Source organism: Cervus canadensis, chromosome 6 (assembly GCF_019320065.1).
Source record: "Cervus canadensis isolate Bull #8, Minnesota chromosome 6, ASM1932006v1, whole genome shotgun sequence".
In the NCBI taxonomy this organism is placed as follows: domain Eukaryota; kingdom Metazoa; phylum Chordata; class Mammalia; order Artiodactyla; family Cervidae; genus Cervus; species Cervus canadensis.
The window spans coordinates 94,789,889-94,817,510 of NC_057391.1; the positions used below are offsets into that span (position 1 = coordinate 94,789,889).

Consider the following 27,622-nt stretch of genomic DNA (forward strand, 5'->3'; position numbering starts at 1 on the left):
ACAGATAAGTTATTTTTTAAATAATTCTGAGCTTTTCCCTCTAAATATAAACCTCTTTTGTTTTTTATTCACCAGGCTGAATATACCCCCAAATGAACTCCCTAGTCAAACACTAATGGAAATAAAATTTCCAACAGAACTAAAATAGAGGCTTGATTTCAGCTCCTCTCTAAAGGAGAGGTAATCCAGAAATCCTCTTTAGTTTTCACCAAATAAGCGCTAATGCGTCCCAGATTAATACCTTGACTCCGACTTCTCCAGCGAGCTTGAAACTCACGTTATCAAACTTCTGACTTGAGAGCTCCACCTAGATGTTCAAAAGCCATCTCAAATTCATCATGGTCAAAACAGTATTTCTGGCTCCAGCCATGCCGCCCACTTCCCAAGCCACGTTTGCACTCAGGCCTTCATCGGCACACCCCACTGCTGGTCCAAGTCAGCATCACTTCCATCACCTCTAACCTGCACCAGAGAACAAGCCCCAAGCAGACGCTCCCGGCCCTGTCCCTTTAAACACTTTATCCCCACTCCCTGACATACCTCCTACAGGCCTTCTTTCAGGCCCATGGACATTTCAAGCCGCTGCCGGGGCCTTTGCATGTGCTGTTCTCTCTCCAAGGCTCTCTTGCCTGCATCTCTCCTGCTACTCAAGGCTGGCCCAGTCAGCTGCCGCGGGAAGCCTCTGCTCTCCTCCCCACCCCCTCTAGGCCATTCTCCCGTTTGTCTTCACTGCAGGTATCAGCATTACCTACGTGTGTCCACGTATGGATCTACTGTTACACACAGCCCTCCCTGTCACCCTCTCTGCCCCCACCATGTGGGTGATCCAGGAGAAATACGAGGGACGATGCATCACAGGTCATCACTGTATCCCCGGGACCCAGAATGGCACCTGGCACGTCACGAACATGTACTGCATGACTGAACTCTGCTGAAAATACTTCTGAGATGACTGACGCTACTTCTCTTTCTGAGTTGCTGTTGTTTAGTCGCTAAGACGTGTTCAACTCTTCTGTGACCCCATGGACAGCAGCCCGCCAGGCTCGTCTGTCCAAGGAATTTCCCAGCAAGAATACGGGAGTGGGTTGCCGTCTCCTTCTCCAGGGGGATCTTCCTGACCCGAGGATCAAATTTGCATCTCCTACACTGGCAGGTGGATTCTTTACCACTGAGCCACCAGGGAAGCCCTGTTTGGAAATGCAATCTAATTCTCACTTTGCAGAGTAAGGCTTCCGTAACGTCTCAGAACTGTGGCTGTAAATGCAATTTCTCACTTTACATGACTGCGCCTGGGGAAGATTCTAGAAGGAATACAGCATTCTATGGAGCACTCCAGGTGTCCTGAGCGAGACTCTGCACCCCAGCTCTGAGCCACGCTGCCGGCCCTCTAATGCCAGGAGACTGGATGTGCTTCTTTTCTGCTTCCACAACAACCACGACTGGAGCCAGCGCTCACATGACTTGGTCTTTTCTTCTGAACACAAAGTACGTGTGTCCGAGCGCTCCGCCAGCTGTTTCCTGACACCAGTGAAGTCACTTATGGGCCCCGTCCCCTGAGGATGACAGTCACCAATCTGTAGGAGACCCTACGCAGAGCTCCGGTGAAGGCAGCACTCACCTCTAACGCACCGGCCCCGGAGGGGGCCCGACACGCCCCGTGGGGACGCAAGGGAAAGAGGGAGGGGGAATTGGAGACCCTCTCCCCCGAGAAGCAGCGCAGTCACTCTGCCCGTGTTTACTGGTCTCCTGCCAAGTTCACAAGCAAAAGTACTCAAACGGCGCCAAAACACACGCACGCACACACACACACACACACACACACATCAAAGAATTCCTTCTCTTTTTGAAACTGTCGGTAACCTCGCATAGCAAACCATCGAGCTATTGTCAAAAGAACTACTTTACCCCCCTCCCTATCTTCAACCATGTATCTCTCCTGCTTTTCTTCTTATCACACCTGGCACAAGACTGCATCTTCACCTCTATCAAGCTGTCGCTTCTGAAGATATTAAATGCAACTTAACTAGAATATCTGGAAGCAAAACCCCAATAAATGGAATGTCTGAAAAATGGGTCATCATCTCCGCTTTACTTACGTTACTAGAACAATTTAACGTTTCCCTTTAGCACCCTACCTCCTCCACCAATTCTTCATACTTATTTACATAACCTTTCTGATCACCCATTTCTTTCCTCTTCTCTGACACTGTTCCAACACATCCCTTAGGCCCAGCAACATTCATCTCCGAGACCGTTCGGACCTCTGTGACAGAAAATCTCATGCTTGCTTAGTAACAGACTCAGCATTTTCCTTGCGAGAGCAATGGCCTCGGCTAAAAGACTACATTTCCCAGCCGTCTTTGCTGCCAACAGGGTTCCTGTGGCCAGGAGCTAGCCAACAAGATGAAAGCAAAGGGGGGGGGGGGTTGTTTCTGAAAAGCTCCTTAAAATTAGTAACTCAGTGGGACTCCCTTTTGTCTCCCTGCATACCCTTTTCTGCTTCCTGAAAGAACAAGCTAGCAGAAGCCATTTAGACCATGAGAAGATGTGACACCAGAAACATGCAGTGTACTGAGAACAGCAGAGGAGAAAGCTGGATGCAAGGTGGGTTTCTGTCTAATTCCTCAAGACCTGCTTTATGTGGCAAAGCAATGCACGTCTAGCTTGTTCAATTCACCAGTTTTTGGAGTTCCTGTTTATGATTAGTTCAGTTTAGTCACTCAGTCGTGTCCGACTCTTTGCGACCCCATGGACTCCAGCATGCCAGGCTTCCCTGTCCATCATCAACTCCCAGACCTTGCTCAAACTCATGGCCATCGAGTGGGTGATGCCCTCCAACCATCTGATCCTCTGTCGTCCCCTTCTCCTCCTGCCCTCAATCTTTCCCAGCATCAGGGCCTTTTCAAATGAGTCAGCTCTTCCCATCATGTGGCCAAAGTATTGGAGTTTCAGCTTCAGCATCAGTCCTTCCAATGAACACTCAGGACTGATTTCTTTTAGGACAGACTGGTTGGATCTCCTTGCAGTCCAAGGGACTCTCAAGAGTCTTCTCCAACACAGTTCAAAAGCATCAATTCTTCAGGGCTCAGCTTTCTTTATAGTCCAACTCTCACATCCACACATGACTACTGAAAAACCATAGCTTTGATTAGATGGACCTTTGTTGGCAAAGTAATGTCTCTGCTTTTTAATAGGCTGTCTAGGTTGATCATAGCTTTTCTGCCAAGGAGCAAGCGTCTTTTAATAGAAACAGTCAAACCTCCACCTAACTAATCTATCCTTGGAGGTCTCATGTCCATTCATGCTTGTTAACAATTTATTCAAGTGTCCCGCCCCCAGAAGGAATATTCAAAACCCGCCCATTACTACTTTTATCTCAGCTCCAAGTGCCCTCTCTGGGGATGGGAAGTCTCCCTGACCGTCCTCACTTATGGAGCAGACACTCTTCTCATACCTGCGATGGTTTACACTTGTTTAAATCTGTGTTTGTATAATGTCTCCTATTTCACTGGAATGTAAACATCTGAAAGGCAAAAACCAAATCTTAGTTTTTATTTTAACCTTTGATATTACCAAATAATGCTACTGAACAAATAAGTAAAAAGCGCTCAGAGCCCCTGAAGTCACAGGCAATGAGACACTGACTCTACTAAGGCAGAGGCATCCCACAGGAGTGACAGGACTGAATTTCAACTGTCTGAACGCTCTGAAGCCAGAAAGTGAAAGTGTCTGACTCTCTGTGACCCCACGGGCAGCAGCCCGCGAGGCTCCTCTGTCCACTGTCCACGGGGATTCTCATTCTCCAGGCAAGAATACTGCAGGGGGTTGCCATTCCCTTCTCCAGGGGATCCTCCCAGCCCAGGGACTGAACCTGGGTCTCCTGCAGTGCAGGCAGATTCTTTACTGTCTGAGCCACCAGGGAAGCCCCTTGAAGCCAGTGTTAAAGCAAATGCAGCCAGGGGATAACTCTTACTCGGCTGGGAACCTCCCTGGCCTAGTGGTTAAAAATCTACTTTCCAAAGAAGGGGATGTGGGTTCGATTCCTGGCCAGGGAACTAAGATCCCACGCGCCGTGGAGCCACGAAGCCCAAACCAGCCAGCCTGCCGCAATGAACAACAGAGGAGGGAGGGAAGAAAGGGAACGAAACACGACAGGATGAAGAGGAAGAAAGAAAAATCCTTACCAGGCGGCTGGACATGTTCACTGAGAGGAACAACAAGCAAGTTACCAGCGACAGGGGCGGAGAACAAGAATTAAACACTTCAAGGGGGCCACATGGCTGAAATCCACAAACAAAAGATCAGCCTATAAACACAGTATCATCAAAATGAACGTCATATCAACCTTTAAATGCATATGTGTATATATACACATGTCTTCATCATCATCTGTTTCAACCATAAAAATGTCCATTGAGAAGAAGGGGGGATTTTCTAAAAAAATCTAAAACCTGTCACCACATTGCTAAAGCTTCAGAGCATTAAGACGTTCAAAGGCTCTGCAAGGGGGAATGAATTAATCCCAACAACCCATCACTAAAAGCAAAACACACGACTTTCCAAGAGGAGACTGGTGTGCCAAATTCCTATATTGTTTAGCGCAGAGAATTATCCCGCGGCTAAAGTGATTTCAGAGGGAACTCCTGGAGCCTCTTCAGCTCAACAGGGGAGATTCTGAGAAGAGTCTCTCACTGGTTGCATATCCAGGTAGTCCCTCAATGAAGAAGTATCTCACAGACTTACCTGGGTACCACCAAGCTCTACCTAAGAGAATGCAAAACAATACTGAAAATGAAAGTCGCTCAGTCCTCTTCATCTCTTTGCCACCCCATGGACTATACGGTCCATGGAGTTCTCCAGGCCAGAATACTAGAGTGAGTACCCTTTCCCTTCTCCAGGGGATCTTCCCAACCCAGGGAAGGAACCCAGGTCTCCCGCATTGCAGGTGGATTCTTTACCAGCTAAGCCACCAGGAGAGCCCAAGATTACTGCAGTGGGTAGCCTATCCCTCCTCCAGCGGATCTTCCCAACCCAACGATTGAACCAGGGTCTCCTGCATTGCAATACTAGACAGATGCATTAATGGGATCCTCAGATCCAGAAGAACCAAGCTTTCCAGGACACCTGTAGGGACCCTCACCAAGGTCGGTAGCAGAGGAATCACTAGGGCACTAGAGAAGCAGGGTCCTCTTGAAACAGATGGGCCAGAAGAGCGAAGATATGAGAAACAGGAAACTGACCAAGGAGAGGAGAAGCGCGCACAGGAAGAATGGCTTCTGCCGGGGCGCTCCGTGAGCACGGAGGACGCCGTGCAGATGGGCCCACCCGACCGAGAAGGCTCTCCAGGCCGGGGCCACTCACCCAACCCGGTACCCTTCTAGCACTTAGCACAGGAAGAACAGTTGGTTCTGAACACAACAGGTGCTTTCAAAGTCTGCTGAATGAACGAGTGAGGCAAGAGGAAGACAACAGAAACGTCCCCCAGCCAAGGCACCTCCACCTGGAAGAATCGGGGCGGTGGAGCAGGGTCCTGATGGAACAGATGGGAAGGACTGAAAGCGCAGCGTGGCCAGAAGGCAGGACACAGATCTGTGGGCCTCCCTGAGGATGCTGGTATGAAGTGCTTTCTATTCCAGGGACTGTGACATGGGAGGATGTTTACTTCAGGCCCCCCAGAGACCCCGGTAACGTCTCAACCTTCCAAGGCAACACAGCGTACAACGCGGACCATGGAGAACAGCCTGCCAGGCAGCAGGCTCTGGTGAGAAAGAGGCCGTGTTCCTGCTCTACGCAGGGTGGCCCCAGCTCAGAGGTAAACAGGACTGTCGCCTGCCCTGACGACCACAGAAGAATCTTTTACACCTCATCTCATTTTTGCATGTCCCACCACGCAACACTACCCCCAATTTTTAGTAATGTACTCAACAAGGCCGAACTGCAGAGTTTATCAAAAAGCATCATTTACCACCAACCTCCCCTCTGCCCCCGACAAAATAATAACAGTGGTAGTTAAGGCCCTTCTTCTTCCTAAAATGACCGTCACGGGTGTGATGGCACTGTCATGGGGAAAGGAAATGCTCTTGATTCTGCGGCTGCACCCCCAAGGGGAGGGAATAAGAACAACTGTGATACAGGGGCGCTGCTATATGAGGGGTGCTCTGCATCGGAGGGGCTGCACTTTCAAAACTGCTTCTGAAAAAGAAATTTCATCCACCAGGATGGAAAAGCGAACATCAAGGGGGCTGGGAACTGGAGGCAGAATTTGCATAAACACAGGGATAAGGGACTTTGAACTTGGGCCAGACCTCTGTGGAGGGGACCTGGGAGGCAGGGGGCCTGGGAGAGAACCTGGAAGTGAGGAGCTGGGAGGGCCGCGCACCATATGCTTCGTGCAAACTCAACGCCTTTCCAGCTGCTTAAAGGTCGGCCCCATTTCAAAGCACAAAAACATTCTCTGTATTTATCTTCCTCTACCCTGTACCCCCAGAGTAAATTCCGGGTGTATTTGAGTTATTTTAGTTCCTCTATAACTGGTGTTCATAGCATACTTTTAGGAAGCACCCCGAGATCAACGACCAGCCTCTATACTGAGGAAGCGTGGTCCAGCACTGGGGCTAAGGTCAGCACATGTCCTTCAGAGCTGGAGGGGATTAGCGTGAATTCCTGCTCTGCTGCTTACTAGCTGTGTGACCTCTGGCAAGTCCCTTAACCACTCTGAGCTTAATCACCATCTATTTTAAGAATGAAATTAGGGCCTACCTCATAGGGTTGTAGTGAGGAAGAAATAAGCTATTGGGAAAGCACAAATAAAGTGTTCTCTAAGTCCATTACTGTTATTACAAAACACGCGTGGTTCTTCACCTTTCCAGGGTCAGGAGTCCCACTAAGAACCAAAAAACTGATCGAACAAAATCTTGACATCTTCTAGGAAAATGCATAGTCACATGACATGCTATCAACAATTTCAGGCTGTCTGCAAAGCCTCTGACATTCAAAGACCCCAGGTTAAGAAGCCCCAAGTAACAATAAAATTCTGCTTCTATAGCTGAGGAAACTGAGGTCCAGGCAGCCATGTACTTCCAGCATCAAAATGTGAAGCAGGTGTCTTGGCTTCCAATCGAGGCCTCTTTCAACCAAGACAAGCTGCTTATATTTATAAGCTAAAACTGTACTTAAAGCTCTGAATATAATAGATACACTTGTGTACACTGTCTCCCTTATAAATGCTCTTATGACAACAGTATGTTCTGTTAAACTGGAAAGTCAAGAAAGAGCACAGAATAGCAACACGCACACCTGAGCCACTATAATCCAGTTTATAAAAAGTAAAAACGGTGCTCTATGTCTCATTTACAAATACTCAGAGAGGTTAGCACACACCAGTCTTGTGGTTCCAACTAGATCTGTGGTTAGCAAATTCCAAACGGAATCCCAGACTCTGGACCTCTGTCCCGACTGATCTGGGCAAAGGCTACCCGCGGATGAGACCGCGAGATGAAAGGCTGAAGGGGACTCTGCAGAGGAGAGTGCAGCCAACCCCACGTGAACCGCACTTCAGGCTCAGCGCCCCCAGGCGTGGGTCCACCCGCCTCCCTGACGCGAGGGGGCACGGGACGCGGCCACAAAGTACCCCCGGGCGCCAAACAAGCCAGAACGGGATCTAGCCTTTTGGCACGCACTTCCATTTCACAGGGGAGACATACAAGGGGACGGAGGAACAAGCTTAATGAAACCCCAATGAAGCAGACATATTATGCAGAGGGGTCAATTTGACAAGGAAGGGGCCGGGCGTCTGCCGCGGATGAAAACAGGTTGAAGCACCAGAGCCCAATGCAACGCTTAAACGACGTCTGGATCCTGATTCAAACAAACATTTTGTAAACCATCAAGAATATCTGAACAACAGACCTGGCATCTGGTGATGCCAAAGAACTGTTCATTTTGTTAGAGGTGACACTGGCACTGTGGTTACGGAAACGACTCCGAAACACACTAAAACGTGTCGGAATAAAATAACACAAGGGATAGGATTTGCTTCAAATTACTTAAGAACAGAAGGACAAAAATGAATGAATAAGGGAGGCCAGCTTGTTAACTACTGAGTCTGGTGTGGCCAGTGGTGATGATGGTTACAGAGTCACTACACTGTTCTCTGTACTGTACATGTCTGAAATGTTCCATGATTGGAGAGAAAGAAAAAAAAAAAAACCTCTATCTTTCAAATTCCAATCAGAAATAAAATGGGAAAAAAAATACTATTCACACCTAACTTACTCATTCATGAGAATATGTTCTTGATGAAATCTCTGCATTGGAAAGAACCCGAAAGGGCATCTGATTCAAGGATTCCCAAATCTGGATGAAATCAGAAATATGAAGCTTATTAAGAATTTTGGTTTTCCCCAGCCACCTTAATCCTGCTGAAACAGAGTCTCTGCTGCTGAATCAGGAGAAGTGGTGGGTGTGTAAGAGCCACAGGTGACTCCGGAGCATTTCAGGGAGTCCCCTCTCCAGCCCCGGTCAAGCAGCTGTGCCACAGAGACAAGGCCCCCAGGCCCCCAGAGACAAGGATCACACCGGATTCTGCACGCTCACACTTGTGCATCTTGGCCTACGTGTGATCCTGCACTTTAAACAAGCGAACAGAAGTGGGATGGCTGACCCTGCGCACACAAACCCAAGGCTTCCACCTGCCCCCCGCCATCCTTCTCACCAGCATTCAGGCACCCGCATAACCACTGAGCTGCAGTGGAACCTCAGCGCAGGAGCTACATCCAAGTAAAATCCCCTGGGGAAAAACAAGCTTACCTGCGAGACCGAGGGGCTTTCACCAGGCAGAGCGTGGGGGACACGCCTTTCCCTGACTCACTCGCAAGCGAAGGGGCTGGGGCCAGTGCCTGAGGGCACCCGGGAGCCTGCCCCTCACCAGGCAGCCTCCAGCTGGCCCCTGGGGAGCCAGAGGGAAGCGGAGAGAGGCGGGGAGCTCACATCCCTACTCTGTTCTTGCAGCATCAGCAACGCTGGGAACAAGCTCCCGACCACAGAACCGACTGGCATCTCATCGGAAGCATGTCGGTACAGGTCCGGCCAGCCGGGGAGCACCGACTCTGCGTTTCACAGGATTAACCACCTCCAAGCCCTCGAAACCGTTCCCTTTCAACAGGCGCTGCGTGTGCCATGACAGCCGTCACCCCGGGCAAACCGGGCTCCCAGAGCAGCGTGGGGGTGCCGGGTGGGGTGCCGGGCAGAGCCGTGGGACACCCGCTTGTCACGCCCCAGGCTGATGAACGATAACTCCCGAGTGCCTCCGCTCGCCGTGGAGCTGGCCTTGTTGAACATTTCAGAGTGTGCATTTGCTAAATTACTTTCATGTGGCCCGGCGTGAGAGCAGACACGCCAAGCCAGGAGTGCGGTAACGTGCAGAATCGTTTCACACCAAACTGAAAGCCCCGGTCATCACGGCAGCAGGGACGTGCGACCCTGGCGGGCCTGGCAGCTCTGTCTCCTCTGCCTTCTGACCCTGTGGTTGCTTCTCCGTGCCGCGTGCTCAGTCGCTTAGGTTGTGTCCGACTCTTTGCAACCTCAAGGACCGTAGCCCGCCAGGCTCCTCTGTCCATGCGATTCTCCAGGAGAGAATACAGGAGTGGTTTGCCTTGCCCTCCTCCCGGGGGTCTTCCCCACCCAGGGATCACACCTGCGTCTCTTATGTCTCCTGCATTGGCAGGCGGCTTCCTTACCACTAGCGCCACCTGGGATGTGGAAGTGCTTGTCCAGACCTTCCCTTTCCAGAGGACCCACCTGTATGGAAGTTTTTAAGGTTACGGACTTAGTTCTTCATAGGGAAACAGCGAGTTTTCTCTAAGTTCAAGGAACGATCAGGAAACACTCAGCAGAGTCGAGTCCAGAGGTCAGTCTCCCGACGGCCCTTCTGGGATAAGGACGGGAGGAGAGTGTGACGGACTCCTGGGGACAGCGGCAGCATCCCGTGACGGTTACAGTTACGGGATGAGGACCTGTGAGGGCAGGGCCGGGGCGCTCAGGCGTGTTCACTCCTGCACGCTGGACGAGGTGCCACCTGCTCCCAGGTCAGCAGCAAAGCTCCTCAGCGTCCACAGCTTCCTCCTCCCAGGCAACGCGCTCCTCAGGCCCTGCACGCCATCCCACCCCACCTTCGGCACAGACGCTGGGTGAGCAGCACCTGCTGGCAAGCACGCCCAGGGGCAGCAGGGAGAAACGGGGCTTCAGCCCGGCCAGCCGCAGACTTGGGCAAGTAGAATCTTCTCGGGCTCAAGATCCTACTAGAAGCAGAAACCTGTTCCCGGAGACAGAGGAAACGAAAGGCCCCACCCTGTGCAGCTGCTGAGCCCACACGAGAGTGGGCCTGAGCCTGAACCTGAATTTCAAAAAGCGTGGAAGTCAGGGACTTCTCTGATGGCGCACTGGCTAAGACTCCGAGCTCCCAAGGCGGGGGCCTGGGTTCGATCCCCGGTCAGGATCCCTGCAGCCAAGACCTGGTGCAGCCAAATAAATATTAAAAAAAGGAAAGCAAATCACCCGCTGCACACTGCAGCACCACTAGCATAGGAGCCAAAGCTGTAGGACATGGCAGCGTGAAAACTGGGTGGAGTGGTTTTCCGCCAAGTTATCTTAGCCGTGGCCACGTTACTTTTTGGGCTTCCCAGGTGGCGCTAGTGGCAAAGAACTCGCCTGCCAAAGCGAGAGATGCAGGTTCGATCCCTGGGTCGGGAAGATCCCCTGGAAGAGGATATGGCAGCCCACTCCAGCATTCTTGCCTGGAGAATCCCATGGTCAGAGAATCCTGGCGGGCTACAGTCCACAGGGTTTCACAGAGTCAGACACGACTGAAGCGACTAAGCACGCACGCATGTTACTTTTCAGAACTTCAAGCTAGGTCACCATTTTCCTAATAGCCCACCTTCTTTCTGCCGCTAAGTCGCTTCAGTCGTGTCCGACTCTGTGTGACCCCACAGACGGCAGCCCACCAGGCTCCCCATCCCCGGGATTCTCCAGGCAAGAACACTGGAGTGGGTTGCCAGTTCCTTCTCCAATGCATGAAAGTGAAAAGTGAAAGTGAAGTCGCTCAGTCGTGTCTGACTCTTAGCGACCCCATGGACTGCAGCCTACCAGGCTCCTCTGTCCATGGGATTTTCCAGGCAAGAGTGCTAGAGTGGGCTGCCATTGCCTTCTCCATCTACCTATTATATTCCATACAAGAAAGATGAAGCAAATTATTAAAACTTCTTTAGCAAATTACGAGGCTCGAGCTTTAAAGGCTTCAAAGCAAATATTCAACCTTTTAAAAAGCCAGTCTTGAATGAGAACCTAACTCTCAGCCCACTTTTCCACACTGAGAGGGAATTTCAAAGTTGCCAAACACTTTACAGAGCCCAGAATTTCAAGAGAGGCACCTGGGCACTGGGGGTCTTTGTTCTGCAGTATATAAAGATGTTCACGTCATCCACACAATGTCCACCACTGTATATTTATTCCAGAATCCTAGACCAATGCCTTTCTCTGAGTTAATATTCAGAAAGAATACAAATGCCACATGTCTCTAGCACTTGGTGACAAATTTCCTACATATATTTATTATTCCTATTTACACTCCTCATGGTTCATGGCTGCAATCAGAGTACAGGCTTTTGTTTGGTCTTGAAAACCAAAGGGACCCACCCACGCTGAAGGATGACCATACTAAGAACCCATCAGGTCTGCAAACCACTGTTTTGTAACCCTGCTCCCAGTGGGAAGCCCTCAAGCCAGCTTCAGAAACACCAAACTCAGGAAAAGGAAGTTCTTGACAACCGCCTGATCGCATGCAACGAGACAGAGTTCTCCGTTTACGCAACGGCCCCTTCCACACAACAGATTCACACTCCTGAACACTTTCTGTTCATGGAGAGACATGTTTCACTTCCAAAAGAAAAACCTGAGCTCCAGCCCCCGAGGCTTACCTGACTCCTCTCTTTGTCCACTTTCTTAAAACATTTATTCAAGGACAAATTGTGTCTCACTGAGTTTTTCCACCCAGTAGGTGCGTTTGCAAAATACGGAAAGTGTTCCAAGATCCAGTTGTAGATATCCTTGACGGGCAGGCGCTTTGTGGGAGAGTCCTCGATGGCCATGAATATGAGGCAGCTGAAGGAGTAGGGGGGCTTGCAGTTGGGGTTCTGCCGGGCGTCGTAGGGCACGTCGGAGTGCGCGGGCGACGGCGGCGGCTCGTCGTCCGGGTCCTGGACCGGGCTGACGCTGCGCAGCACCGAGTCCCCGAAGCTCTTCAGCAGGTTCTTGCTCTCATGCAGCCAGTTCAGGTTGGTCAGCTCCTCATCTTCCATGGCCCCCTCCTCTAGGCGGATGTCGGGCAGGGCGAAGTCCAGGTCATCGTCTTCCTGGAGGGCCTTGGAGAAGCCGCTGCCCCGGTAACACGGACTCAGCCCGCTGGAGACGCTAATTCCTGAGCTTTCCGGCTTCTTGCTGGGAGGCATGACTGGACCCATTTACGTGAAGGCTCCTGAAACACACAAGACAGAGAAGATGAGGGGGGACCCCCGCCGGCAGAGAGGCAGCCGCGGACCCCGCCCCGCCGGCTCGGCGGGCGCCCTGCCCGCCAGAGACACCCCCTCCCCGGGCCGCCGGGAGCAGATCGGAGCTGCCCGAGCCCAGCGCGGAGCCGCCGGAGCCCAGCGCGGGGACCGACGGCCCGCGAGGACGAGACCCGGAACGGGCGCGCGCCTGCAGGGGCTCCTGCGTCACGAGAAGAACGCGAGGGGAAGAGGGGACTGGGAGTCCGTCACACCCAGCGTGGACGAACCACAAGGTCCTGGGGAGCCCCTGGCGTCCGGGGGTAGCGTTCAGCGCTCCCACTGCAGAAGCTACAGGTTCCATCCCCGGCTGGGGAACTAAGATCCGTCCAGCTGTGCTGGCAAGGCCCGACTGTATCACAGCACAGGGGAACAGTATTCCAACCTGTGATAGACTGTAACGGAAAGCAATGTTAAAACCAATACATATTAGGTATAAAACCACTCCACTGCACAGGAGAAACTAACGCAGCACTGGAAGTCAACTATACTGCCATAATCAAAAAAAACCCAAAAAGGGAAATTCCACAAGGCCTTCTTCCCGATCCATGAAGCCTCTCACCGTGACCCTAGGAAAATCAGTTATTTCCTGCTTGCCTCTGTTTACCTGCTTTACATGAAAATGTACAAAATTCTTTTGAGCCTCACAGTAAAACACCACAAAATAAGTGCGGCCACAACCCAGGTCACTTTGGGTGACAGGTCTTACTATTTACGTTTCTCAGGGAAAAAAAATAAAGACACACCTGAAAGGTGAAGGCCCGCTGTTTCAGGTTACGTTCAGCTGTTTCCATGCGAAGACCATCACAACTGCCTGGGAATTAAAACTGGCTATGGTGAGAACCACTTTAGTAGTGTTCTATTTGACTTTTTCTTTTTTTCCACCACAAGTCAAGACCTAAAACTGCAATGTTAATAACATTTGGCAAGTCTAAAGAGGGATGCCAAATTATTCTGTGGATTCAAAGTGGAGGAGGAAGCACAGTTAATTTCGTTGGGACACTACACCCTGAACAAAAAAGTGAGCACTGTCAGACACCACGCAAATAAAGAGGAATGTGAAGACGAGCCATCCACTGAAATTAAAATCAGTGCAAAAAGTCAGGAGAGCAGCCAGGAGCTTCAAGAAAGAAGGCAAATCCAACAAAAACTGCTAAGGAATTCTGTTCTGCTCCTCCCCCATTTTTATCAACAACCCAGCACAGGGGTAAAATATCTGAGGAGGAAAGACAATGGGGGGGGGTGACCCCAACAGCGACAAAGCACGTTCATCCCTCGAGCACTGAACCTGAGATAGAAAGAATAGGAAGATAAGGAAAGAGGCCTCCCACGCTCCCATAGCGTGCTGGGTGCAAGAAGGGTGTCTGTTTTGTCCTCCACCCCAGCCCTGGGCTTCCCTGGTGCCTCAGACAGTAAAGAATCCACCTGCGATGTGGGAGACCTGGGTTCCATCCCCTGGAGGAGGGCATGGCAACCCACTCCAGTATTTCTGCCTGGAGAGCCCCATGGACAGAGGAGCCTGGTGGGCTACAGCCCACGAGGTCTCAAAAGAGTCAGACACGACTGAGTGACTAAGCACAACCACCCCTGAGTAACATCATGCAGGCTGTTTAGAAAAAAAAAAAGAAAAAGAAAAAAAATGGACACAGCAAAAGCAAAGACAGGATCATTCTATGGCTCCAAAAGTTCACTGACGCCATGCCTAAAATAACTGCCACTTCAGCTGGGGAAGCTCTAGAAAGCATATGTGGGGCACTGAATACCCAAAGGTACCTGAGAACTGGTAGTGCCACCCCCCACACCGCCCACCCCTGGGAGCCGCAGGGTAAGGGGGGGCAAAGGTGGACAAACAGCCCGCAGACAGAAGGCCCTGGGGGGTGGGGGTGCTCTCTGGAGCCGCCCTGAAATGTCCAACTGTGAGGAGGAAAAAATTTTCAGGCACCAAAGTCCCATGGAAGCAGGTAGTTCAGACACTTCCAGTTCATCCACAGGGAATATGTTTTTCATCAAATAGGGAGGCTACTCTGAGTAGTACAGGATACCTATTAAAGAATAATCTAGTGTCTTCAGTTTGGAGGTAAGACAGAGACCAGCCTGATACAGCTTTTACCTTCTTTGTAAACAAATCAAGGCTAGGCTTGTCCGCTCAAAGTTTTCACGGGACTCCCCTCATCAAATAACCTAATTTTCTGATAACAAGGAATATCCACACAGTCGAGTACAAAAGAGGAAAAAAAAAAAAAAAAAGACCAAGCCGCTGAAGTCAACTTTAGCTCCAGAGGAAAAAAGTTTTACGTCTCCTGAGCTACCAAACAGGAAAATTATATCATGGCTGACAGTAAAGTAATTTAATTGCACTGTTGCTATGACAACGTGCTGCTCTTTCTTTTTAATTTGCTTACTTGTCAGTAGCTTCCCAAACGAACTAACATGCTATTCTCCATGTTTTCTTTTGTTTTAAACAAACACTGCCAGCAATACGGTTTTCTTAGGAGAGCGGCGCTGCCCAGAAGAGAGGGTTCCGGGGCTCAGCACCCCTGGATCGCTCGCGGGCTTTGTGTTCCGTGCCCCCGAAGCTGGCCAGCTGGCCAGTGCCCCACCATAAATCCGCATTTTACAGCGACCGCATCAAGAGCTGCTGACCGCTACCGCTCCCAGAAACCACACTGAGGAGTTTTCCATTATGATCTCTAACGACATAATTCGCCAAATCTTTTTTTTTTCCCCTACTATTTTTTAGAAGGGGCGGGGGGGGGGGGTCAGAGAAAGAATCCAGATCATGTGAGTCTGCAGTTCAGCAAACATTTTCCATCGGCTGCCAGTAAGGCTGCTCGCCGGATCCGCAAATGTCCACCACTGACCTCCTTACAACTTTTCGGTTAGCTATTGGCTACGTTCCGGACACGCACACCCTCCTGCTTGTGACTTGCTGGGTTTCGTTCTCCTTCCCCCCCCCCCCTTTTTTTCATGGAGAAAATGCAGCAGAAAAGCTCATTCCTTGCCCACTGCCAGAGGGCTGCAAATAACTGACAAAGGCATGAGTGGCCCAGCTCCGAACAGATGGTGAAAGCGAACTTTAAAAAGTTGAGAAATCACTCCCGTCCGCCCCCCCAAGCGGAGCAGGGCAGTGGCGAGTTTGGGGTGTGCGGTAACCACCCCCCTCCGCGCACGCGCACACGCGCTCTGCTCCCTCGCCGACGGTCCTTGTCAAAAACATTTCCAGGGGACCTGCGGGCGCGGCGATTGGCGGCGGCCCGCGTCCATCAGCGGCGTTGCCGGGCGACGGGGAAACCGCTCCTCGCCCCGCCGGCCCGGCCCTCGGGAGCCCGCATGCCTTCACTGCCGGTCAGACGGCACCAGCCTTTTATCGGCCGCGCCGAGCCCCAGAAACACATCGGGGGAAGCCTGTCGCCCCCCAACTCCTCCAGGGCCCAAGGGGGGATTCAGAGAGGGCCCAGGTGGCCAGGACTCGGTCCTCGGGAGATTCTGCCGGTGCCAAGCTTGCACAGTCGGGGGGGCGGGGGGATCTTTGTTAGGAGCCCGTCTCTCTTCTGGGATCTCCCCTTGATCAGCACCCCCAGCCCCGGCCCGTGGCGCCGGGGGTCCCGCCGACACCCCCAAGTCCGTCGCTTCGTTTATGAAGTCGGGGCACCGGGGAAAACAGCCCGCACGTCGGGGCCAGGAGCCTCTTAGCACCCGGCAACTTCCCCGGGGCTCCGGGGCTCCCGTGTCCCCCGCCGAGCCGGGCCCCCCCCCAACCCCGGGGCCCTAGCCCCCGGGGACTGCGGAGCCCCCGAGTCGGCCGCCTCCGGGACGGCCCCCCGAGCGGAGCGCGCGCGCGCTCCGAGCCGACCCGACCCCGCGCGGGCGCGGACTCACCTGGCCGGAGCGGGGCGCGGGGGCGCGGGGGCGCCGCGGCCCTTCAACGGGAGCCCACAAACTTTGGCGGGCGCGCGGCGGGCATGGCTCGGGGGCCCGGCCGAGGGCGCGCGGGCGCGGCGCTGCGAGCGCGGGGCGGCGGGCGGCGGGGGGCGGCCGCGGGCGCGGGCGGCAGGGGCGCGGGGGTCGCGGCGCGGCATGGGACCTGCGGCCTCCGCCGGGCGCGCCGCGCGTCCTCCCGCCGGCCCGCCGCTCTCCCCGCCCCGTCCCGCCTCCCGCTCGCCTCCGCCGCGGCGAGAAATTGTTTCCACTGCAAACAAAAAAAGGAGACACATGACCAGGCGGGAGGCGGGGGGAGCGGAGGGGAGGGCCGCGCTCAGGGGCGGAGGGAGCGGGAGAGACGGAAAACGTGGGCCGGGCCGCCAGCGGCCGGAGGCGCCGGGCGCGGACCCGCCGGGGCGGCCCTTGCCCGCGCCCCGGGCGCACGGCCGGCCGGGCCCTCGCGCCCCCGGCGCTGCCCCGGCGCACACGGAGCCCGGACCGCGAGCGCAGGCTCCCCGCGAGCCCGCGGGGGTGGAGGCGGCCGGCGCGGCGGGCTCTGCGACCCCAAGCAGCCGCGACCATAGGCGGCGGGGCTGGCGGGGCGCGCGGCCTGTCCCTTCCCTGCGCTCTGGCCACGCGGGCGGGCGGGCGCTGCGCCTCTGGCAACGTGTCGCCGGAACGCTCCTACCCCATCCGCGCGCCTTACATGGCTCGAAAGTAAAAATAAAAAGAATTACGATGCGGGCGAGGCTGGCGAGAGGGAGACGAGATTCCACTGCTCCCCAACTCCGGCGCCCTGGCGGGACTCCCGGGGCCGCCCCGGCCCTCCTCCAGCAGCCGCCCCGTGCCCCCGGGAGGAAGGGCACAAAGGCACCGCCGCCTCCCGCCCAGGGGGCTGCCCCTCGGGGCTGCCCGCCGGCGCCCGGCTGCCCGGGGAGGGAGGGTGGCCATATGGCCATTCCAGGTTACAGAGCCGGAGGCCCGTCCTGAGGGCCAAACCTTGGGGCCTCCGGCGCGTTGTGCCCAACTCCCTGGCCGCCTTCTGAGCCTCCAGCGAAAACAAGGCTCTGCTCCTCCACGTTTAGAGCGCTCGAGAGCCGCAGCGACAGCTGGCAGGGCCGCCTCTCCGAGTCTTCAGGCGCCTCCGAAGGTGGGCCACCCGCCTCTGCAGCCGCGCCAGACAGCTGCCTTTGGAGGGACTGAGAGGGGAGTCCCAGAGGTCACCCTAGTGGTGACATAAATAAAAATAGGACTGCACCCCCCGCCTCCCACCGCCCCCTCCCACTCCCTGAAACCAAATCAGTCGATTCCTCTACAGAAGGAAACAGCAGTCGCTGCCGGCCACCTCTCCCCGTCTACCTGAACCAGAGGCCAGGACCTTTTGAGCGCTTGGAAAACTGCAGAAAAACCAGTGAGAAGGCCCTCCAGCTGGCAGCACCTTGTAACTTAGCCAGAGGGGGAGAAAAATCCCACGGGTTCCAGAAACGTTTTAATTTCCAAAGACTTAAGGAAACTCCGATCCATCTGAGGAGTCATTCCCCCTCTCAGAGTTACAAGATGGTGGGTGGTAAGTTTTCAGCAGGACACTCACCAGCAGGCCTTACTGCTTAGCCTGGGAAGGCAAATCCCACCCACCTGGGAGGTGATTCAGCCTTGATGGCCCGGGGCAACAGAGGTCACCCGGCCCCACCCCTTTAATTACCGAGCGCTTGGTCTACCCCAAGTCACTAAGCAAAAGGCCTGTGGCAAGAGGGGCAAACTAGGTGTATCCCAAGTCCTGAGCGCGGGATTCTAAAGGTCAGAGGTGGTGACAGAAACAGGACAGGAGCTCAGTCTTGTCGGCGAACCTCCATCAGCCTGTCAGTCGAGGCTCCTCAAAGGAACCAAGAGACCCTGGTCCAGCCCCGTGCTGGCTTCAGCTCAGTTCAGTCGCTCAGTCGTGCCCGACTCTGCGACCCCGTGGACCGCAGCCTGCCAGGCCTCCCTGTCCGTCACCAATGCCCGTGCTGGCTTGGAGAGGAAGAAATAGCCGTCTGGGTGCACCCCTTCCACGCCAGTCCCCGCAGCACTCACAGTGGAGCTGGACGTCTCTACGGGAAGTAGGGGCGGCAGGTGTTCCCAGCCGGCGGCGCCCCCTTCCTGCTCAGCGCTCAGAAGGAAGGGCCTTGAGCACGTGGCTATTGCACAAGCGCCTTGTCTGAACCAGCCACCCGACGTGAACCAAAACTTGGAGACGCAGCGAGCTCTGGGCCAGAAGCAGCCCTGAGCGGCGGGCGGAGCCCGGGAGGGAAGCTGCCTTCCCCGAGCTTGCCTCTTTCCCTTGGCGGCTTCTGGTTTCTTCCATCCTCCAGCTTGTTTCCTCATCTCACTCTTCCGCTGTGAGAAGGTGTGACGCCTGCGGAGGGAGGGGCGGGTGCGCCCGGTGGCCCCTCTGTCTGAAGGGGGGACCCAGACGTTTGCCAGGAGCCGGCGGGAGGCGGAGAGGGGTCTCCCCATCTTGTCACTCCAGAGACTCCTGGCTGTGGGACCTGCTCCCGGACGAAGCGGGTCAGGAGCCAGATTCGCTCAGGAACAACCTCATTCCCTTCGTGAGCTTTCAGGAAACACCCTTGAGCCTTAGAGCCTGACAAGTCTCAGAGAGACAAGTGGACTGTTTAGAGCGCCGGTTCCCAATCAGAATCCTATGTGCGCGCTAGAACTCACTCTGGGCACCACCTGGTCCCGGACTGGGGACGATAGGACCCTCCTGCGGCCCCACCCGGGCTGAGAGCACTAGGGTGCTAGCCCGGTCAGGCCCCAGTCCTCGTGGGACCCCAGGTTCCTCCTCTGCGGAGAGGAATGCCCCCCACCTTGGTGTTCTCCACTTTCTTCTCCAGCATGGTTCTCTGCCCTGGACCAGCAAGGTCCCTCCCCCATCCCGGGTTATTCGGCCAACCTGAGTACTTCTGTAAAGCCCCGTGATCCCTCCTGAGGCCGCAACAACTGAGGAAATGCAGTGGGAGAGCGCCGAGTGTGAGAAGACCTGCGTGCGGGCTGAGTCGCTCAGTCGTGTCCGACGCTTGCGACCCCATGGACTGTAGCCCACCAGACTCCTCTGTCCATGGGATTGTCCAGGCAGGAATCCTGGAGCGGGTGGCCATGTCGGCCTCCGGGGGAGTCCTCCTGACCCAGGGAGCAAACCCGAGTCTCCCACACCTTTTGCATGGGCAGGTGGACTCTTTACCACTACTGCCACCTGGGAATCCCCGAGGGAATGTCCCCTGAGGGACATTCAAACATGAGGAGGAATCTGAGGCAGGTCTGGAAAGAGGGTCTTCTCAACAGGATCCTCAAACTGACCGGGGGAAAGGGTACCCGAATGGGAGGCTGAGTCAGCGCCGGCCGCACAGCTGGCTGCGGGTAACCGGAGCGTCGTCGGACGGTTTCTTCCGGCTCCTTCCCTCTGAGACCTCGCTGTCTTCCCTGCTTCCCCCATATGTCTGTTCCCCTCTCCTCCCGGAAGGCCGGCCTCCTCTGCTCACTTAGGACCACACACGGCTGCCAGCACCAAGGGCAAAGGACCTTCTGAGTGCCAGCACCCACTGCCTCCGCCCGCGTCCTCCTTCCACCACACCGTCGGGTTCCCAGGGGAGAATCTGACTGGCTTGGCCTGATTCAGGTCACTCTGCCTTCCGGCCCATCCCTTCCTCCCAGCGGAGGCAGAGGTGTGGTGTGACTACCTGGGACGACAGGACCCGGGAGGGGAGGGGAGACGGCTGTGAAGGGAGACTGTCTAATAAACACAGGCCCGTGTTTGAAACGGGGAAGGGACGTTCTAGACCTGAGCCTCTCAGGTAGGCATGCCTGGGGAGCCACGCCCAGTGGGTCGGAATCTCCTGGGACGGACCGGCTGTGTGCATTTTGAGAAAGCACCACAGCACAAACTGCATTTTCAGCCAGGAGAAATGAACGGCACGCGTACACGGGTCACCGATGACGCTATCCGAACATGCACTTGTTCCCTGAACAAACAGACTGGACGTCCACTGAGCGTGTGGCAAAGTTAGGTACCAGGGATACAGTCTCCACGCCTTACGGAACAGGTGTGTTAGCGGAGAAGCGTGGAAACATCCCATCACAAAACTCCCTGAATGCGAAGGTGAGCACTTTATGTGAAGGAATCAGAGGGCAAGAAGAACTCATTGAGTAGTTTTGAATCCAGAAGTTGCTCTGTCAGGAATACGCCTTAAAAAGAAGAACAGCTTGCCTCCAGTAGGTGAATAAGTCCTAGAGCCCTCATAAGGGCACAATGGTTACAGACAACAGAACTGTATCATAAGCATTAAACCCGCTAAGTGACTAGATCTTAATTATTCCCAACACTACAAGAAATGATCATTATGTGACACAATAGAGGGATTAGCTAACGCTATAATGGTGATCATGCTTCAGTATAAACGGACCAAATGAGTGTGCCGCACACCTTAGACCCCCACGTGTTATAGGTCAAATATCCTTCGATTTTAAAAAGGAAGAGTAATAGGATCATGGATCCAAGACAAGACTGGGGAAAGGAAAGAAATGGAAGACCAAAAACACACAGTAGGAGTGTTTGTGGCTCAGTCATGCCCAACTCTTTGTGACCCCGTGGACTGTTGCCCGCCAGCCTCCTCTGTCCATGGGATTCTCCAGGCAAGAACACTGGAGTGGGCTGCCATGCCCTTCTCCAGGGGATCTTCCGCACCCAGGGATCACACCCGGGTCTTGCGCACTGCAGGCAGACTCTTTACCATCTGAGCTACAGGGAAGTCCACACAAAATCCATACATAATCCATAATCCATACAAAAGTCTTCCCAGGTGGTGCTAGTGGTAAAGAACCTACCTGCCAATGCAGGAGATGTAGGAGATTCAGGTTCGATCCCTGAGTCTGGTAGATCCTCGGAAGAGGGCATGGCAACCCCCTCCAATAATCTTGTGTGTAGAATCCTACGGTCAGAGGAGCTTGGCAGGCTATATATAGTCCATAGGGTCACACGAAGTTAGACACAACTGAAGTGACTGAGCACAATCCATACAGAATGGAATAAAGATTATCTTTTTTAATGTTTCTTAGTAAGAAAAAAAGGTTAAAATATTAAAATAGTGTTTCCCTCTGATTGTTAGAGTTACACAGTAATTTTTGTTTTGGGCTGCTTCTTTCACATTTGTCTATATTTTCCAAATTTTCTACAATAAGCACCCAACACATTTCTAATGACTTCCCTGGTGCCTCAGACAGTAAAGCGTCTGCCTACAATGCGGGAGAGCTGGGTTCAATCCCTGGGTTAGGAAGATCCCCTGGAGAAGAAAATGGCAACCCACTCCAGTATTCCTGCCTGGGAAATCCCATGGACAGAGGAGCCTGGCGGGGTCGAAAAGAGTCGGAAACGACTGAGTGGCTGAACTGAACTGAACTGAACAAGCTCCCAGGTGCTGCTGCTGGTCCAAGGACCACACTTTGGGAACCACTAAATTCGAGAACAGTCAGGGAGACTGGAAAAAAAATGAATGCACAAGAGGCTTCAAAGGAAGAACCAAGTGACTCCATCAAATGACTAAATATGTGAGGAGAAGGAGAGATGATGGTCAAAGATAGCTCCTTGATCATGGGTTGACTAAGTCTCTTTGAGTTAGCATGTGAGAATGCCGTTCGCAATAGTAAAATAGTTCCTCACTTCCTTCCCTCCTGTGCAGAAGGAAGAGATCCCCAGGATCACAGCTGGAAGACTTTCCATCTCTAGTTGAGTGTCAAAGGCCTGATCAAGCTTTCTTTGGGCTTCCCGGTCATCCCCTCTTGGGGTTTTCCTCTTGTGCATTCTTGGTGTTTATATGACAGATTCTGAAGAGTGGAGCCTAGGAAAATGCTCATTAGACTTTCTCCAGCAGGAAGGAGCGTCAGGAGGCTTATCTGAGGAGGGAAGGGAGGCTATGGAGTAAGGGGAAGTACCGCTGACCTCGGAGAGGGACGTTCATTAGCGCAGGCGCCAGAGGGAGCGTACCAAGTCACCTGCGAGGGGCAACAGGGAAAATATCGAACCTGCCAGCTCCTCTGTGAGCATGAACAAAAGTGTGATCTGATGATCCAGAATCCAGATGTAGACACCTCATTCAGTCAGAACGTATTTATTCATAAGCATCTAGCTACACTCTGCCCAGTACTGTATGGAGGGCACTGGGAGAAATAAAAGATGTGGTACTTGCCCTCAAGGATGGGGAAGTCTAGGGATTTTCCTGCTGGTCCAGTGGCTAAGACTCCACGCTCCCAATGCAGGGGGCACAAGTTCGATCCCTGGTCCGGGAACTAGATCCCATGTGCCTCAATTGAGAGTCCCCGTGCCACAGCTAAGACCCTGTGCAGTCAAATAAATAAATATTGGGAAAAAAAAAAAAAAGATGGGGAAGATTCAGTGAGCATTTTTGAAGCAACCACAAACAAACACACACAAAGCCTGATACCAGGACCATAGCTGATGTGGCTTAGTCGCCTGGGACGAGGTTTGTATTCTCACTTCACCACATACTAGCTGGGTAACCTTAATCAAATCAAGGTACAGAACTTCTTTTTCTCCACCTGGTTTCCTCATCTTAAAATAGTGTGGGGCGGGGGAAATAGAGGACATAGGCAAGACCCACTTCATAGGGTTGTGACGAAGATCAAATGAATGGGTGCTCATAAAATACATACAACAGTGAGTGTCCGGCGCCTGGAGCTAGTTTTGTTAAGTAAATAAATGAAAAGGAAAATATTGACACATTTGAGTACAAAACAATTCAAACTTTGTGTGTAGGACCAGAGGTCATGAATCAAGTTCAAAGACAAAAAGATTAAAAAACAACCATTTGTCATACATATGAAGAAAGGTTAATATTTTAAATCTATAACTCTTACAGCTCAATGAGAAAATTATCACCCTAATGAGAAAAGGGACAAATTCACAAGAGGAGAAACATAAATGGAAATATACCCATGCAAAGATACACAACTTCAGTTTAAAAAAAAGAAATCACAGAAATGCCAATTCAAGCAATTGTGAGAGCTCATTTCATCTCTCAGATTGGCACAGACTTAAAAAGAATAAGCATACCAATGTCAGTGAGGGTGTCAAAGGGACTTGACTTGGTATAACTGTTTAAGAGGGCCGTCTGATGAGCTGAATTAAAATGTAAGTAAGCATGGCCACTGACTCAATTTCCAGCTTCTAGGAATTTATCCTAAGGAGATACCTAAACAAGACAGTAAACTTCCCCACCAGACTGCCTACCCCCATGAGATAATAAGCTCCATGAAAGCCAGAGTCGTGCCTATTTTATTCAGCAGTGTACACAAGCACTCACTCCAGTGTCTGACACGCAGAAGACACTCAGTCAATATGTATTGAGTGAAAGCACTGAAATATGCAACAGCGTTTTCTGGAGAATTTTGTTAGGACATTGTTTAAAGTTGTGGAAACTTGGAAGCTGCCAAAAAGGAGTCTAGAGGTATTAGAGGTATGCTGTTAAATTACACAGGCCACACTCACCCCTCTTCCCTGTGTTCCCTTCTTTCTGCATTTTCCAGTGGTTTTAAGCAAAGCTTTCCCTTTTCTGAATCACTTTCACATTCTTATATACTGTATGTGTCAAACCATTTGCAAACATTTCATAATGTAAGAGTTTGGGGGAAAATAGATACGTTGGCAAAGCTTTTCACCAAATTGAAGCATTTTGTGATCTTTTCAATCAGAAGGGACAAAATGATCCCTTTCTGAAAAGGCTGGTGCTCCCAGCAAATAAGAGAATTGCTAAGTATAACAAATATTATACCCTGCGTAATGGGGTCTGTTGTCTGGCTGGGGGAAAGCTTTCAATTTATTGGGTTTGGGTATCAAACATTTCCCACAAACTCTTACATAGGTTCAAAGACGAGGGAAAATACTCCTGAATTAAGAATTTACTCCGTTTCCAGATGGATGGTCTATAACAACTTATGCTTCTACGAGACCAAATGTGGTTACATCTTTTTTTAAGGTTTTTTCCAAACCCGATAGAAAAATCTGTGCTGAGCTGAGGCACTCTGCGTGGCCAGAACTACTTCTGCTTTTTCGGGAATATTCCCTGCAGTCAGAAGCATGTCCTAAAAGAGGCTGCCCCTCTGAGCGCCTGGATTCCATTTAGCTACAGTCAACTCTCAGGATTCAGTTAGACACCGAATTAGCAAATACTCACCCCTGCTCCTAGAGGAGATCTAGGGTTAGGTTCCTGCGAGTCACTGGTCACCACCTGTTCTTTAACCGATCCGTATGCTACCTTATTTTCTCTGATTGCACTCAAAGATACCTTATGTACTATAAATACCTATTTATATATATGCTGATTCATTAACATTGAACTCACAGCCACCAGCACTAGAACTCATGTCTAAACAAAGCTTATCAAACACAAGGAAAGCTAGTCTTTTGTCCAGATGGCAGTCGGTCCCTAGCGCTTACGAGCATCAGACGGGACTGCAGCACGCTGAGCCGGTACCGCTTCAAACAGCAAAGCCACCAACACACAGATAACACCAAAGAGACATTTCAAAGGACACTTGTTTACAGCGGGAAAGCAGACACAGAAAAGGGGAGAGCTGCTTGGTTCCCTCTCAGCTGGGAGTGTGTGTGCTGGATGACTCAAATTCGTTGCCACTCTGTGCATGTCCACGAAAGACCACAGAAGCACCACAAGTACTGATTTTGTGATTACAAAGAAATCTTACAAGTTCTTAAAGAACCTCTTAGGGGTCAGGGATGTGGAGGCCAGGAGCAGTGGGGTGCAAGAGAGGAAGACTTGTGACCAGGAGGGGGAAGGAAAAAGGGAGCTTTTAAACTGAATGAAAAAGGACCACTTGCACAAAGACAAAGTTCAGCGTGTGTGTCCTAATCAGTAAGGTGCGGTGTCCCTGTATGATAGAAAACAACAAGTCAGCCAGCTGCCGAGTGTCAAACAGACGGTCATGTGCCTTGAGAGGCAAGGACCTTGTCTTATACTTCTCTCTGCTCACAGCATGTGGCATTAATGGTAATCAAAAATATCAATCACTTTGGAAAAAATCCTGTTTTTTTTATCCCTCTCTTAAACTGGTATCTATTTACCATGTCGTTTAGTCACTAAGTCATGACCAACTCTTTGCGACCCCATGAACTGTAGCCCACCAGGTTCCTTTGTCCGTGGGATTCTCCAGGCACGAATACTAGAGGGCGTTGCCATTTCCTTCTCCAGAGGATCTTACCGACCCAGGGATCGAGCCCGAATCTCCAGCATTGGCAGGTGGGTTCTTTACCACTGAGCCATCTGGGAAGCCCATCTAATAACTGTACAGATTAGTAAAAGAAAAGTAGCATCATCGACCCTCTTCTCCACCAGCATTTTTGAGAGCATTTATTGTTTTCCTCTCTGCCAACAAGTACACCAAGTACCACAGTCTCATGGCTTTCGGTGACTAGGTCTGCCACAGTCCTAATCATGCCAAGAAATAACTTCTCTCACTTTACTTTTTCAGAGGGATGTGAAAGAAAACAATAGATTCTTCTGCCTTGAGATTGTCTTTTTAAAACAAAGTACCATAGAAGCTCCAAATCTGGGGAACTCTCTGGACTCTCTGGGGAACACTACATAGAGTAAAACGATTACCAGCCTATTTCCCTGCTGGACAAAGCTCTTTGACAAAGAGAAGCAACTTACTCAGTTTATTACGACAGCCAACCCTGAAGTCTCTTCTCTACTGGGTAGAACAGTTCACCGACACTTTCAGTTTTGAAAACCCTCCTTCTTCCAAAAATAGCCTCTCTTGTGCCTTTAACATTGTGATTCAGATACAAGCAAAACGTGCCCATAAAGTGTGAGGCCTGAGTGCGTGTGTGCGTTCCATCCCGTACAGGGGGAGGGGGGAGACTGAGGAGAAAGCAGTCAAATGGATTGCTGTCTTTCTGTGGGTGCAAACCTCATTTCTCTATACTCAAAGACATGTGACTCTGACTGGCTCCAAAGATTTGGCCCCTGGACAACCAGGCGTCCTTTCTAAATTGGCATTTCTTCCAGAGAGGAGCCCAGAGCATCCTTCCTCTGTGCCCACACAGTGCTGGGCCAGCTGGCTAGCAGTGTGGCTCCCGGAAGCGGGCGCTGCCCACACCGCTGACGGCAGGCGCGGGTGCCCATTGCTCATAGCTAATGTCAGAGGGGCCTCAACACAGGGGTCCAGGCGGTTGGCTGAGACTCCCCATGCAAGCATCCATGCCCCAGGAATGCCAGCAGAGGTGATCGAGGGCCAGCCAAGGTGGGCATGCCACAGAGCCCTGGACGTCCGGATGGAGTCCAGTCCCAGAGCTCTCCGGAGGCTCCCCTGGCCAAGGTCAAAGGGAGGGATGAACATCATGACATCGGTTCCAAAGAAACCCCACCTGCTCTTGGCATGCCCAGGCTCCTCCTCCCCACGTACCAGCTCCCCTCCCCCACCACCACCACCATAAGTCTCTAAGTGCACGGTGAGGAGGCAACTGCAACCATTCAACTTTCTCTTAATGACCTAGGACTGGGAGGATGTAGAGCTGGGGAAGAAGCAATGGCCATTCCCAATGATGTGGACCCCCAGTTGGCTGGGTTCCTGAAAGGTCATCTGGTCGACCTCTTTGTAGGAAAAACATGGTTCTCTTTGGTCTTGATAATCCAGCCAGGCAGATTTGCTGGAATAAGTTTCTTCAACCACACACACCCACAGCACATGGATGCTAAGGACTTGAACGATGAAAACCGACTCCGACACACCCCTCTCCCCTCCAGACTCCAGTGACATCTCCCGGCCTGCAGCGCCTGCCCCCGTGTGAGACCCCAGCTCAGCCGTCCATCCAGGACTCCAGAGCTCATTGCTGTTGGAGAACCTGAAGATCAAACCAAGCACAAAGGGAATCATACACAGGAGTTGCTAGGGAGGAAAAAAGCTCACTCCATCTATGGCATTCTCTCTGGCAGACACAACTAGAAGATTTTTTTTTTAATCCCCGAAAAACTCATTTAAACTGGGGGTGCAAAAGGCATCTGAAACATGAGAGCCCCCAGGCCCATGCA

The 27,622-nt window shown here is 52.3% G+C and overlaps 1 protein-coding gene across 9 annotated transcripts in view; it reads right to left on the minus strand.

The window, feature by feature from the left end:
• Nucleotides 1-27,622, minus strand: part of FOXN3 (forkhead box N3) — a 438,293-nt gene that overhangs the window by 243,358 nt on the left and 167,313 nt on the right. For 5 of the 9 annotated variants that reach the window (XM_043472739.1, XM_043472738.1, XM_043472744.1 and 2 more), the window contains exon 3: nt 11,976-12,532. In XM_043472739.1, the coding sequence (XP_043328674.1) occupies nt 11,976-12,518 (543 nt within the window). In that variant the 5' untranslated portion in view covers nt 12,519-12,532. Of the gene's footprint in view, nt 1-11,975; nt 12,533-13,348; nt 13,730-16,481; nt 16,647-17,260; nt 17,392-17,522; nt 17,679-27,622 lie in introns of those variants that run through there. The other 4 variants (XM_043472743.1, XM_043472740.1, XM_043472737.1 and 1 more) reach the window with 4 other exon arrangements.